General features: G+C 27.8%; 1 protein-coding gene across 2 annotated transcripts; it reads right to left on the bottom strand.

Annotated features, from left to right (window-relative positions):
* Window positions 1-2,545: 2,545 nt before the first annotated feature.
* LOC123291993 (myosin light chain alkali) lies at window positions 2,546-8,563 on the bottom strand. Of its 2 annotated transcripts, XM_044872491.1 has the most exons (5): window positions 8,407-8,562; window positions 7,092-7,119; window positions 5,177-5,572; window positions 3,405-3,473; window positions 2,620-2,748 (listed from the first exon to the last, which is right to left on the bottom strand). In XM_044872491.1, exons 1-4 carry the CDS (start codon window positions 8,407-8,409, stop codon window positions 3,448-3,450), a joined length of 453 nt encoding a protein of 150 aa, XP_044728426.1. In that variant the 5' UTR covers window positions 8,410-8,562; the 3' UTR covers window positions 2,620-2,748; window positions 3,405-3,447. The 2 variants fall into 2 exon arrangements, with proteins under 2 accessions (XP_044728425.1, XP_044728426.1); XM_044872490.1 differs by lacking the exon at window positions 3,405-3,473 and having other exon boundaries at window positions 2,546-2,748; window positions 8,407-8,563.
* Window positions 8,564-11,691: the final 3,128 nt, after the last annotated feature.

Genomic DNA, 11,691 nt, shown 5'->3' with positions numbered 1-11,691 from the left:
GAATTAAAGCAGTTCAATCGTGTAATGGCTTTTCTTAGGAGTTCAATTAAATTCAAATAAAAGATTAAATAAAGTATTTTGTAATTAATAAAAAAAAGGAAATTATTATAATTTCTACAGTTTGTGGAATGAGATATTAACAATTCCCAATAGCCAGCGCAAAGAAAATAATTTTCTTGTCGGAATATGTTCAGGGCTATCTCCGGAAAGTAAACACAAATTGGCGGGACGGGGGAAGAGGGCGGGAGCATCAATCGTCATCTAGAAATTCGGAATTCTCTAGATATCCGATTAAGAACGTAGCCAACTCCGTCACTGCTTTTCTATGTAAGTTAGTAAAATTATTTGTAGCCTGTTCGTGTTTTTATTATATTTGTATGTTTGTGTATTTAGCACACAAATCATATTTTGTAATATTTTTCACCTATTTGTTTCTCTGGTAAGTTTAAGGTTACAAGATTCTTCATTTTACCTGCACTTACCTGTTTTCGGTTATTATTCATAATTATTGTGCATGCAGATCGGGTAAGATCGTGGCTATTATTAATGAGAAGGTTTAACGCGTTGATGGTCAAGTGACGAACACGTGCGTACGTCATATACTTAAGTTTTAAAATGTGAAATATGCATTTTTATCTGATTTGCACCAAAAAAGTATTATTTAAAAAAAAAGACTATTTTCGTTATGTATTTACACTTTTAAAAACCTATTCAAATTTACTTTGTAGAGTGTCATGGCGTTTAGAATGACATCACGACCTGGCATACAATCGTTTATGTGTAAGAAAGTTATAATCAGTTTGTGTATGCCAATATATCAAATAAGCTGCTTCGTTCAATTAAAATGTATACAACATTCATAGCGGATGCCATGGCTTGACGAAATCCTTTTTGATTGGTGTTTGCTGTCACGTGATTGAATGCCAAATTTTTCTAATTTTATTTTATAAAAGTAATAATAGTCCTTATTTTTTATTAAAAATAATTTTGTGTTTTGTTATCTTACATATCTTGATTAATCATTAGAAACTCTTATACATACGATTTATTTTTAGCGGACAAAAGCATATAATGTGCAAAGGAATATACTTATATTCTCTCCGCGGTGGCTAATGGCCTAGATGTTAAAAGCGACCAAAACAAAAATAAATTAAGAAAATAAAACTTATATTATCTGAGATGATAGGCCTTTGTTTATTTGATTAATGCTACCATTTTATCAAGTTTTTTCAAAGCAAAATTATTTTGTGAAGCGTTCCACTGACCAGCTTATCAAATCGATTATATTTTAGAAATGTAAGGACTTATAAGAGCAAATAAGATTAATGTTAATATAAGACCTGAGACATTCATTAACCAAAAGGTTTTGGTTATTCCACATTGTATCCCAGAATCTATTAGAGAATATTGAATCGAGGTTTGTTTTTATAAGTTATGTAGTTATACTATGAAGATACACGTCATTTCTATTCCGAATATACTATCATTTCAAAAGTGTCCACCCTTAAGAACTCTTGGTTGAAGATGAAATGTATGAAAATTATTATTTACAAAACATTACGAATAGGGGCAGCTGAAGCCGGAGAATGAAACCTAAACTTCTCCAAGTACCATTTCTGAACTTCCGCCCCGATTTCTAAATCAACGTGTTTTCACTCAAAACAATAATCATATCAGGTCAAGAGTTATTAAGGGTGGATAACTTCTATCTTCTGCAAAGTCTATCTTAAGAAACAATCGATCGATTTCATTTTTTAATCGTGGTTGAATGCAGATATAACAAGGTAAGGGGTGCAAATTTAAAATTCAAAGTTGTGGTAACTGGGGGTCGGGGGACGAAATCTAAAATTCTCTAAGTAACATTTTTGAATTTACCCTTCGATATCTAAATCGACGTGTTCACTCAAAACAATAATCACATCAGATCAAGAGTCATTAAGGGTGGATATTTTTGAAATGGTCACACTGTGGAGAGCACATCAGAAATATTTGTCTTTAGTAATTTCATTTTAATACTATTTTGGCATATATTATTCATTGCTTAGAAAGTGGGGAGAAAAATAGGTATTTGTGCAAGAGTAAGTGATTTTCAGCGAGTTGCCTAATTTCCGTTAAAAGAATTCTGTTCTTAAATGTATTTTTCGACACCTTCTCTCCAAAAGGTGGCATTCATAAAAAACAGTTAAGTACACCACAAAAATTCCTAATATATATTATTGAATAACTTTATATATTATTTAAAATCCTGCAATTCGAGATGGAATTAAATAAAATAAGCTTAATAAAATCACAGGACATAAGACAAAAAATAAAATGAAAAAAATAATATTGAAACAAAAATTTTCGTACGCACTTCACAGTTTTTTACTTACAATACTTAAGAAATATATATAATTAATTATAATACATGATTTTTTTTTTTAATGAGGATCCAAAATTAAAATGGAAATAACACTTACAATAAAAATTTTTTGTAAATAAAAATGAATGTAATTTATTTTATTTTATTTTAAAACTTAAACAATAAAAGTAATTTTTTTTTAAATTAATTTAGCAGCAGATTCTTTGCAACATTTGAAATTTTGTTGAGTTGATGATGAAATTACTGTTGCATTAATGTTTTGAGTCATTTAATTGATTGTTAATTATAATAGATGTATTTTTATTCGGCGGCTGGTTCTTCAGCTTTAGGTGCTTTTTCTTTTGGAGCTGGTTTTGACCAGCCGTCACACACTTTTCTTAAAAATGCTAAAAAAATTAAAAATTAAATTAATTCTGGTAATATAAAAATTTTTTTTAAAATTATTGATAAGCATAGAAGAGCTGATTATTGCTTGCTAGAAAATGTTAGAAATAAAAATTGAAATATGGTTTGTGAAGTATTTGGATAAATTTCATTATAGATTTTTCTCATAAACTGTTTGGAACGTCTAATAATAACAAAAGAATTGAACCAGAAAATATTAAAATTACCTATTATCACTATCACCATAGAAATATTAAAATTTATGGTGACAATGAAATCAAAACTTCGACTTATGGGTGTTTTAGCGGGTTCTCAAACGTATATGAGGTTTTATTTTGAAATATTCTATTTATTGGGACAAACAGTTTAGAAAAATGAAAAAAATTACGAAATTCGAGTTATTGAGGTTCGAATGTAATTATGAATACAAATTTAAGGTATTAAAGGACAGGTTTTCCAATAACGATGGGAATCAGAATAGGAATAGGAAAGGGAAGCAGAATATGAATTTTATGAAAAGTTTTTAAGGAAATTAAAATTATTGGTTTTCAATAAAGTAAAAATTAAAATAGATTTTTTTGCGTTATTTTCCATAGTAAAGCAGCGGCTGTAGCTAAGATAATTTTTTGTTTGTTTTGTTTTTTGTTTGTTTACTTACTACTACGCTTATCAATTACATAAGAAGTGTTGTATTTGTTGGTTTAGGAAACGATTTTCTTGAGGAAAGCTGTGAAAAAATAAATGTGTTTTTGTTATATGTGTTAATTGCTCATTTGACTTAAATAATGAGTTTTATTTTGTGTTCTCACACTTTTGCAATAATTTTAAAATATGTATTTGTGTATTTTTATTGATCGATTTTAACTACTAATCATTCAAAATTTCCAATAAGTGCTTTTACATTTCGTGCATTTAAATATACATAAAAATTAAAATAGAAACTACTACGTTTAATATTACACACATAAAATGTGTAAAAAAAAGACACACTTGTTTTAAAAGTGTAAAAGCTTTTTAGAGTAACATTTTTATCTCTTCCACAATTTATGTGTAGAATAAATAGGCAATACTTTATTTTGGGAGGTTCAAAATGGTTGCTTTGATAATTTTCACGTTATGTGTTGGCATTCGGTCAAAAGATAACTAACTACTACATCTATAAACAACTAATCTTTAAAAAATAGCATTCAAAAACTATGCAATAAATTATACTGCTTCTATTGGGAAAATCATTTTGTCATTCGACAATCAATGGCTTAAAATAGAACTACGATAATAAGCTTAAACTGGATTTCAGTAAGCGTTTAATAAATAGAAGTATGCATATGAAGAAACCAAAGTAATTTACAACAAAACCGTTCAAATGTCTTGGAGTTTTCTAGTCATTTCACAGCTATTTTTCTAAGATTTAAGCCAGATTATGACTGCCATATCGACTATTTGAAATTATTAGTGATTTTCCCAATAATTAGAAAAATAAGAGGCTGTTTGGCGATGACCTCATGAAAATTGCCAAGATAGTCTCAGACTGCTATACAAGTTGTCTCAAAATATCTCAAAGTGATAGAGAGAAAAATTTTTTTGAATCCCTTAGAGTTGTTTTGATCTCATGTTTGTCACTAATTAAATATCATTAATTTGAGAAGTGAGCGCAAAAGAAATAGTATAGTATATTACACATCTAGGGAGAAAAAGTAAAGAATGTCTCAGATCTCATGTTCATTGAATGTCAGTTATTCTTTACTTGTTCCCGTGATGTGTATAAAATTTTTCTGTTCGACGCAGGCAGAAAACGGGAACTTTGTTTAACCCAGTGGGACAAATTTTGACACTTTCCGTCCAGAGGCGAGAAGAAATATTTACACCTTTCCCCTTTCAATAGGTCTCAAATTATGAAATTATCGGAGTGATTTCGTGTTATTATAATCAAAATACTCCTTAGGATTTTGCCAATAGAATTTCTCTCTCTATAATTATTTTATTCATATACAGCCATTTTGAAACACACTATAAACTGACAGACATTTACAATTGTGTTCAAACATTCGTTTATTATTTTTTATTAACTTCATTAGCGACTCCAAAAAACTATAGGTGATACTGTAATGGCAGTTGAATAGGGTATTGACATCTATCTCTATGATATAAACAAACAAAAAGCCATAGAACATATAATCTATTTTATATCATTCGTAACTCTAGTGCGTAAGTCAATTAAGTAAGTAGAAATTTCTTTTTTACGATTAATTATACTTAGATAATGTACACACCTTCTATCTATTTCATATTTAAATCAGTAGAGATCAGCTCAGTTTTTTGAAGTCGCGGGCAGAAGTATTATTCAAAAATAATTGATCTATATCCAAGTGCAAAAGCATGCACGTAGTATAAGAAAAAAATTCCAAGCTACAATTAAACTGTAATACGTACGAGCATAGGGAATGAAGCCATCTTCATCTTCGGGGTCTAAGCAATCTTTGCAGATAGCGTCACATTCAGCTTCGGTAAGTTTTTCACCAAGGGAAAGAAGATTGTGGGTGAGTTCACCAGCCAACATAAGACCATTTTCAGCTTTGTCGTACAATTTCAAACATTCTAAGAAATCTTCGTAGCATCCTTGTTCTTTGTCTTTTTTGATTTGACTGTAGATTGGTAAGAATTCATCCAATTTCAATCTTTTTTCACCCTTCTTTGTGGTGCCACTAACTTTTTCAATTGTTGCAAGAGTTGGGTTGGTGTTTAAGGCACGGAGCATATCACCTACATTGATAGCATCGACGGTGCCGCTACCATCGAAGTCATAAACTTCGAAGACAGCTGTTGCTTCTAAAATTGTAAAACAGAAATAAGAATCAAGCCAAAGAATTCAAGCCAAATATTGATATAATTTGCAAAGATAAGGTATTAGCAGATTAGGGGTTACAAGGAGTGTGAAGCCGAACATCCTGTTCAAACCTATTTTATGAATGGGATATGTTTTCTTGGTAAGAATGAGCTATAGGAATTCAATTTTGTTTTGTTTAACCAAATTGTATAAGATAAAGGAGAAGGCTCCCATTAGTGGCAATATTAAAAAAGAGTATACGAGTTTCAACGCCCCTAGTGTACGAGCGCCAGGGCAATTTTGGATAAAGGCTTGATTTTTTTTTTTTGTATGAAGTTGGACTAAATGTAAATCAATTCTGAAAATTTTAGGGCGTGTTGCCCGATTATTTAAATAAATAAATGAATTCAAAAGTAGGCGTATTTAACATTGGTATTATGGGAAAACGGTAGATGGATGATATGCTTTCATAGATTTCTCTAAAACTAGCTGGTGGAAATTTAAAAAAAAATTAATAAATAAAAAAAAAAACTATTTTAATTAAATTTAAAACCTTAATAAATTATGGAAAGAAAAAAACCCGTTGCGCTCGACTAATTAAGGATGTATGAGTACAGTAGTGGGGACACAAACTTAAAAAAATATATTTTTTCAATTTTGATAATGAATTATGTTAGAACTTGGCAATATAAGACGAAAAGTAAGAATAAAATTTTTCTATATCTGGAATAAAAATATCGAAAATTGAAAATGTTTAATTATTTAGCTTTCGATATTTCGAAAACCAAGGCAGAAATTGTATTCAAAAAATTGAATTCATATTTTTCGTCTACATTCATAAAGTTATAACAAAATTCAAAATCAAAGTTGAAAATAAGGTACAAATAATTTCAACCTCAAGTCTAAACTCGCCTTAAATGGCGCTCGTACTACCTTAAATGTGAAAGTAAACACTAGTTACGTTTGTTAATCAAGCATAACCTTGTAGAAACCTTCACTAACAATGGATGAATGGGCGTAAAGTTCAAAAAACCAAATAACAATATGGGAGTTAAATATTTCATCCAAAATTGACCAAAAACTTTTTTTAAATATTTAAAAAAAAAAAAAATTAATTCCAATCAAAAGAAAAATTTTGAAATTAAAGAAAATTATATCAAAGAAAAAAAAAGACTTATATAAAAGAATAATTAAGGACAACCCAGATTTAAAATTTATTTTTAAACTGCATACATGATTTGTGATGAGGTCGTTTCTTAATAAGTTATTTCGTTTATAAGCATGTTAAGTTATTTCAGCACGTATCCGTATCGTATAACGAATGAATACATCACTGTGTTACGTACGTCTCCTTATAAGCACACGCAACGAATTCTATTTATAAAAACGATTCTATGATTATATGTTAAATGTTATATTATGAGGAAATAACTTTGTTAAATAACTTAATTTTAGAAATAAAAATATTAATAAACAAACGAAAAAATTGCAAAAAAAAATAATTTTTTTTTTGTTACTTACTTTCTACGTCAGCACGGGGAAGATCGGCCTGAAAAATAAGTAACATTAAAAATTAATCATAATTTTGAAAACCTGATAAGCGTTTTTTTTAAGTGAAAACAGAATTTTCTGAAGCTTGGCTAAAGTGATTTTTAATACAATACTCCAAAAAACTTGAAAAATCGGATTTACTAAATTATAAATTTAATGGAAAATTGATTATTTAATATTTTGCAGCTGGAAAATTTGCTATGCAAATTTATCAACAAAACTAAAAAAATCGATTTTAATGGTTTTTTTTTCTTTAGTTATTGATTCCATTAATGTCGTTCCAATCGGTATTATAGTTAAAGTTTTGTTTTATGATTAACGAGTTTTAATAAGAAATTTTTGAAAATTGAAAACATTTAAGGTACAATAGACACAGTCATTTTACAAAATTCTACAACTTTCGAAAAAGCCATTAGGATCAAGATTTTTTCTGTGACATTGGATCATGTTTTTTAAAAATGTTTGGCAAATTACAAAAAAATTAAAAATCAGAATTTATTAATTTTAAGTAATCTAATTTTTCCAAAGAGCAAATTTTTTGGAAATAAGTTTCCTATTTTTTTGTTTTTTTGTTTTTTTTTTCGAAAAATATATGTAAAATTATTCGATGAAGTGAGAATTTTCGATCAGAACCTTATTAGTTTATTTTTGAAAAATTTAAATTTATAAATTTTATATCCCATAAATTAAGCGTCATAACTGACGATTGTTAATACAATAATGTACTAAAAATCATTCAAAAATTTATAGTTCTTCGAATTTTTTAACAGCCTTAAAAGTTTCCTATTTTGTAGAATGAAATTCTTATTTTAAAAAATTCTTAATTTTTATCAAAAAAAAAAAAATATTTTTTTTAAATTTATAAAATATTTCAGAAATCTTTTTACTTTTGATAATTTCTTTAAAAAATTTTCATAAATCATTTTATATGAAATTCCAGAACTAAACTTATCGTTGACTCATTAAAAACACAACAATTTTTTTTTTTAATAAAAAAAAAACATGGTTAAAAAATTAAAATGTCGAGGAATAGGAATCAAAAGCCCAATAAAAAAAAACTCCAAATTGATCAATTTATCAAGAATGCAAACCATAATCAATACTCTTTAATAATTGTTGTAAATTAGAATTTCCATAAAAGACACGAAAATATCCAATAAATTTCACACAATAAATATTTTAATTTTCACGAATTAAAATAAATTCACTTGAATATAAAAGAAAATTTTTCACCAAGCAACATTGAATTATTTCATAACAATTAAAAAATATTAATGAGATTTACCATTTTTGTTTTTTTTTTAAGTGTGTAGACTGATTAACAATCAACTAACGACTAAGACGACTTAAACAAGAATGCGAATGCTAAAACTGTTTCATCGGCGTTTTATGTGCCAAGATGGCGCTCTATTGTTAAGAATAGCATAAAACTAATGAAAATGTATAAGCGGTACCTACTTAAAATTATAATACAATTCAGAAAAACTATAAAGAATACTATATTTAATAAAAAGGCACGCTTGTAATCAATACCTTGTTACACTTTAAAAACATTTGGCTGAAATTTTTATTTTTTGCTTAATTAGAGCACGAATGTTATTGTTCGCACTTCATCATTTATCTAGAATTTTACTGCTTAAATGGTCAAAACTGTTTAACGAAAAATATTCAACCGTAGAGATATGCATTTCAATTAATTATCTGTAAAAATATCAGATCAAAAAATGTCTACTACATGTCTATTTGTTTTACTGTTCGAGAATCACATTAAAACTACTGGACCAATTTTGATGAAACTTTATTTTTAAAAGCTTAAGCTTATGACTTAAAAATTGATAAATATTCAAGACTATAGTGTTTTCATTAACTCAATGATTTATTTAAAAGGTTTTATTTAAGATCATTTGGTGATGTCAAATTATCAAGACACAAGGTATTTTAGAATCATCGCCAAAACAAGTATGTTCATAATAGCCAGATAATTTTTTGCAATTTTTCTCGATACGATCATGAAAATATTTTTACTTAGCAACTAATTCTATTTGTTTTTCCAAATATACAATTTTATACGCTTAAACTTAACTTTTGCTCTTCATAAAGAGCATAAAAATTGAAATTTTAGTGAAGCGGATGGATAACGGCTACTACTACTTAAAACTGTATGTAGTATGTCTGTCTGTTTCTTTATACGCAAAAAATATTAGATCCGTTTTGATAAAAATTTGTATGTTTTATTAATTAAAAATTTTTTGTAGCTAACACAAATTTAATTACAGATACACGTAGAGACGGCACAGATCCTTGTTAGAGAGTCTTCAATAGGGTATTATCGTTAGTCAAAAATAAACCATGAAATTTGAAAAAAGTTAAAATTTATGTAAAAATATAATTAAATATTCTGATTTCGAGTCATAAAAGCTCATTTTTCTTTTAAAATATTAAAATTAAAAATCGTAATTTTTAAACTGTATATCACATGACCTAAAACGCGGGTAAGTCCTGCTGTGATGTCATAGTGGTATGAGTCATAGACTATCAGCTAGTTCAGTGTAGACAGCTGGTATAATATATACATAAATAATAAGTATTTATATTTCTTATAATCAGATGTCTATGAATATATCTATCAAACTTATTTGTGTTATTTCGTATAGTGACACCCATATTACGTCATCAAATTGGATGCCCGCGTTTTTGACAGTTTAAAAAAGGTTTAAAATTTAATTTAAGTTTTTGGCAAGATGCATGTGTATTTTTTCGAAATAAATTTTTGGTGACTTTATTAGCAAAATCAACATTTTGAAGTACTTTTTCAAAAATAGTGGAATACCTTATTATTAGAAGAGCAAAATAATAATGTATTGTGAGATAGCGATAAAACATTACTTAACTACTTTACTTAAGCTTAAGCACCAAGGAAATTTTAGATTTTGGGTTGAAATTATTTTTACCTCATTTTCAACAGAAATTAAAAAATTGTTTTCGTCTTATATTAGCAAGTTATAACATATTTTCACCACCAAAATTGAAAAAATATATTTTTTTAATTTGTGCCCAACAACCGTGCTCACACATTCTTAATTGGTCGGGCAAAACGAGTTTTTTTGTTTTCAATAATTTATTAAGGTCTTAACTTTAAATAGTATTTTATTTATTTTCAACGACTAGTTTTGGAGCAATATATGAAAGCATATCATCCATCTACCGTTTTACCATACAACAATATGCTTACTTTTGAAGTCATTTATTTAAATAATCGGACAATCCCCTTAAATTTCCATAATTGATTTAGACTAAGTCTACAACTTCATATAAAAAAATCAAGCTTTTTATTTAAAATTGCCTTGATGCTCGTATATCCTTAACAATGTCTTTACTTTAATGGTTGAATTTAATAGTGCACATAATTCCTTAACTATTGGACCTTGGACAAAAGTATATAAGACACTTAGACTTAAAATGGTTAAAAAAATACGCTCATAGGACACCCCGTATATTGGTAAAAGCATAGGTTATTAATTAAGTATGGATAGAAAATATGAGAAATTAAACAGTTCCAATGCCCTGTGTTTCTATTGCATTGCTGTAAATGACACATACTTAATTTTTAAAAAGAATTTTCTCGAAGGCAGGTCATATTTTCCCAGATTAATATTCGCTTCAGTTCACTTACTATGTTACACAATACGGAATATCCAATTATAGATACATCTCAATTTTTAGAATAAATAAATTTAAAACTATTACATAGATTAAACAATATTTAACAAGTATCTAGTTTTATAATCCGATGTTTATCTCGAGGGTTACCGAACTTTTGGACACGCCGTATAACTATTTGCACAGTTTTACACCCACAAAAAAGGACTCAATTATTAATTTTATTTTATTTATTTTTATAATTACTCATGTATGTTTACTCAAATTAGTAGATGAATCAAATTTGTTTATTTCGTATATTTGCGTAGATATTCGATAGAATTCGAATACTTATTTTTATATTACTTACATTCCATTACATATTTGTATTATTATTAAGATTACCTTGAACACATTCAAAATAAAAGTTGAAGCTGTTTTCAAATTGTTAGAATTATTGTATTGTTGTTAAAACGAGACTTATTAATTGTATTGTACATTATTTTTTAGTTAGCTGCCCAAAAATGTTCGGTAATTTACTACTGTAGTAATAGTTTCTTTAGTGTTCTTTCCAAATTTGTTTTCTTTAGAAAGAAAGACATTAATTAAGATATTCGAGAAGATGCACAAAGTTTAAAATCATAGTGGGCGAATTTTCATTTCAGTAAGAAAAGTACCCCGCAATATTAGATGAAATGTTCTTGGATCATTCTGATCAAAAGCTCCCCAGGCCACAAAAATTTTTAACAACTAAATTTCGAGCTACGGGCGATCAAAGTAGATTCTTGAGCCCTTTCAAGGCTGGTATATGTAGCTACGTACGCCTTACTCTTATTATAAAAGTAGCGACTAATATATTCGTTCCATAATCAAATTTTAACAACGTAAACAATCAAGCTCAACCAAAAACTATATAACCGTCCTTGATGTA

This window comes from Chrysoperla carnea, chromosome 2, assembly GCF_905475395.1.
Source record: "Chrysoperla carnea chromosome 2, inChrCarn1.1, whole genome shotgun sequence".
Lineage (NCBI taxonomy): Eukaryota > Metazoa > Arthropoda > Insecta > Neuroptera > Chrysopidae > Chrysoperla > Chrysoperla carnea.
This window is presented reverse-complemented; position numbering and strand designations above follow the sequence as displayed.

What these genes read in the sequence shown, in the direction of transcription:
- LOC123291993 (XM_044872490.1), bottom strand. An exon ending in TCCCCGTGCTGACGTAGAAA is followed by an intron (nt 5,573 to 7,091) that starts GTAAGTAACAAA and finishes TTACAATTTTAG; the next exon opens with AAGCAACAGCTGTCTTCGAA. An exon ending in TGGCTTCATTCCCTATGCTC is followed by an intron (nt 2,749 to 5,176) that starts GTACGTATTACA and finishes TAATTTTTTTAG; the next exon opens with CATTTTTAAGAAAAGTGTGT.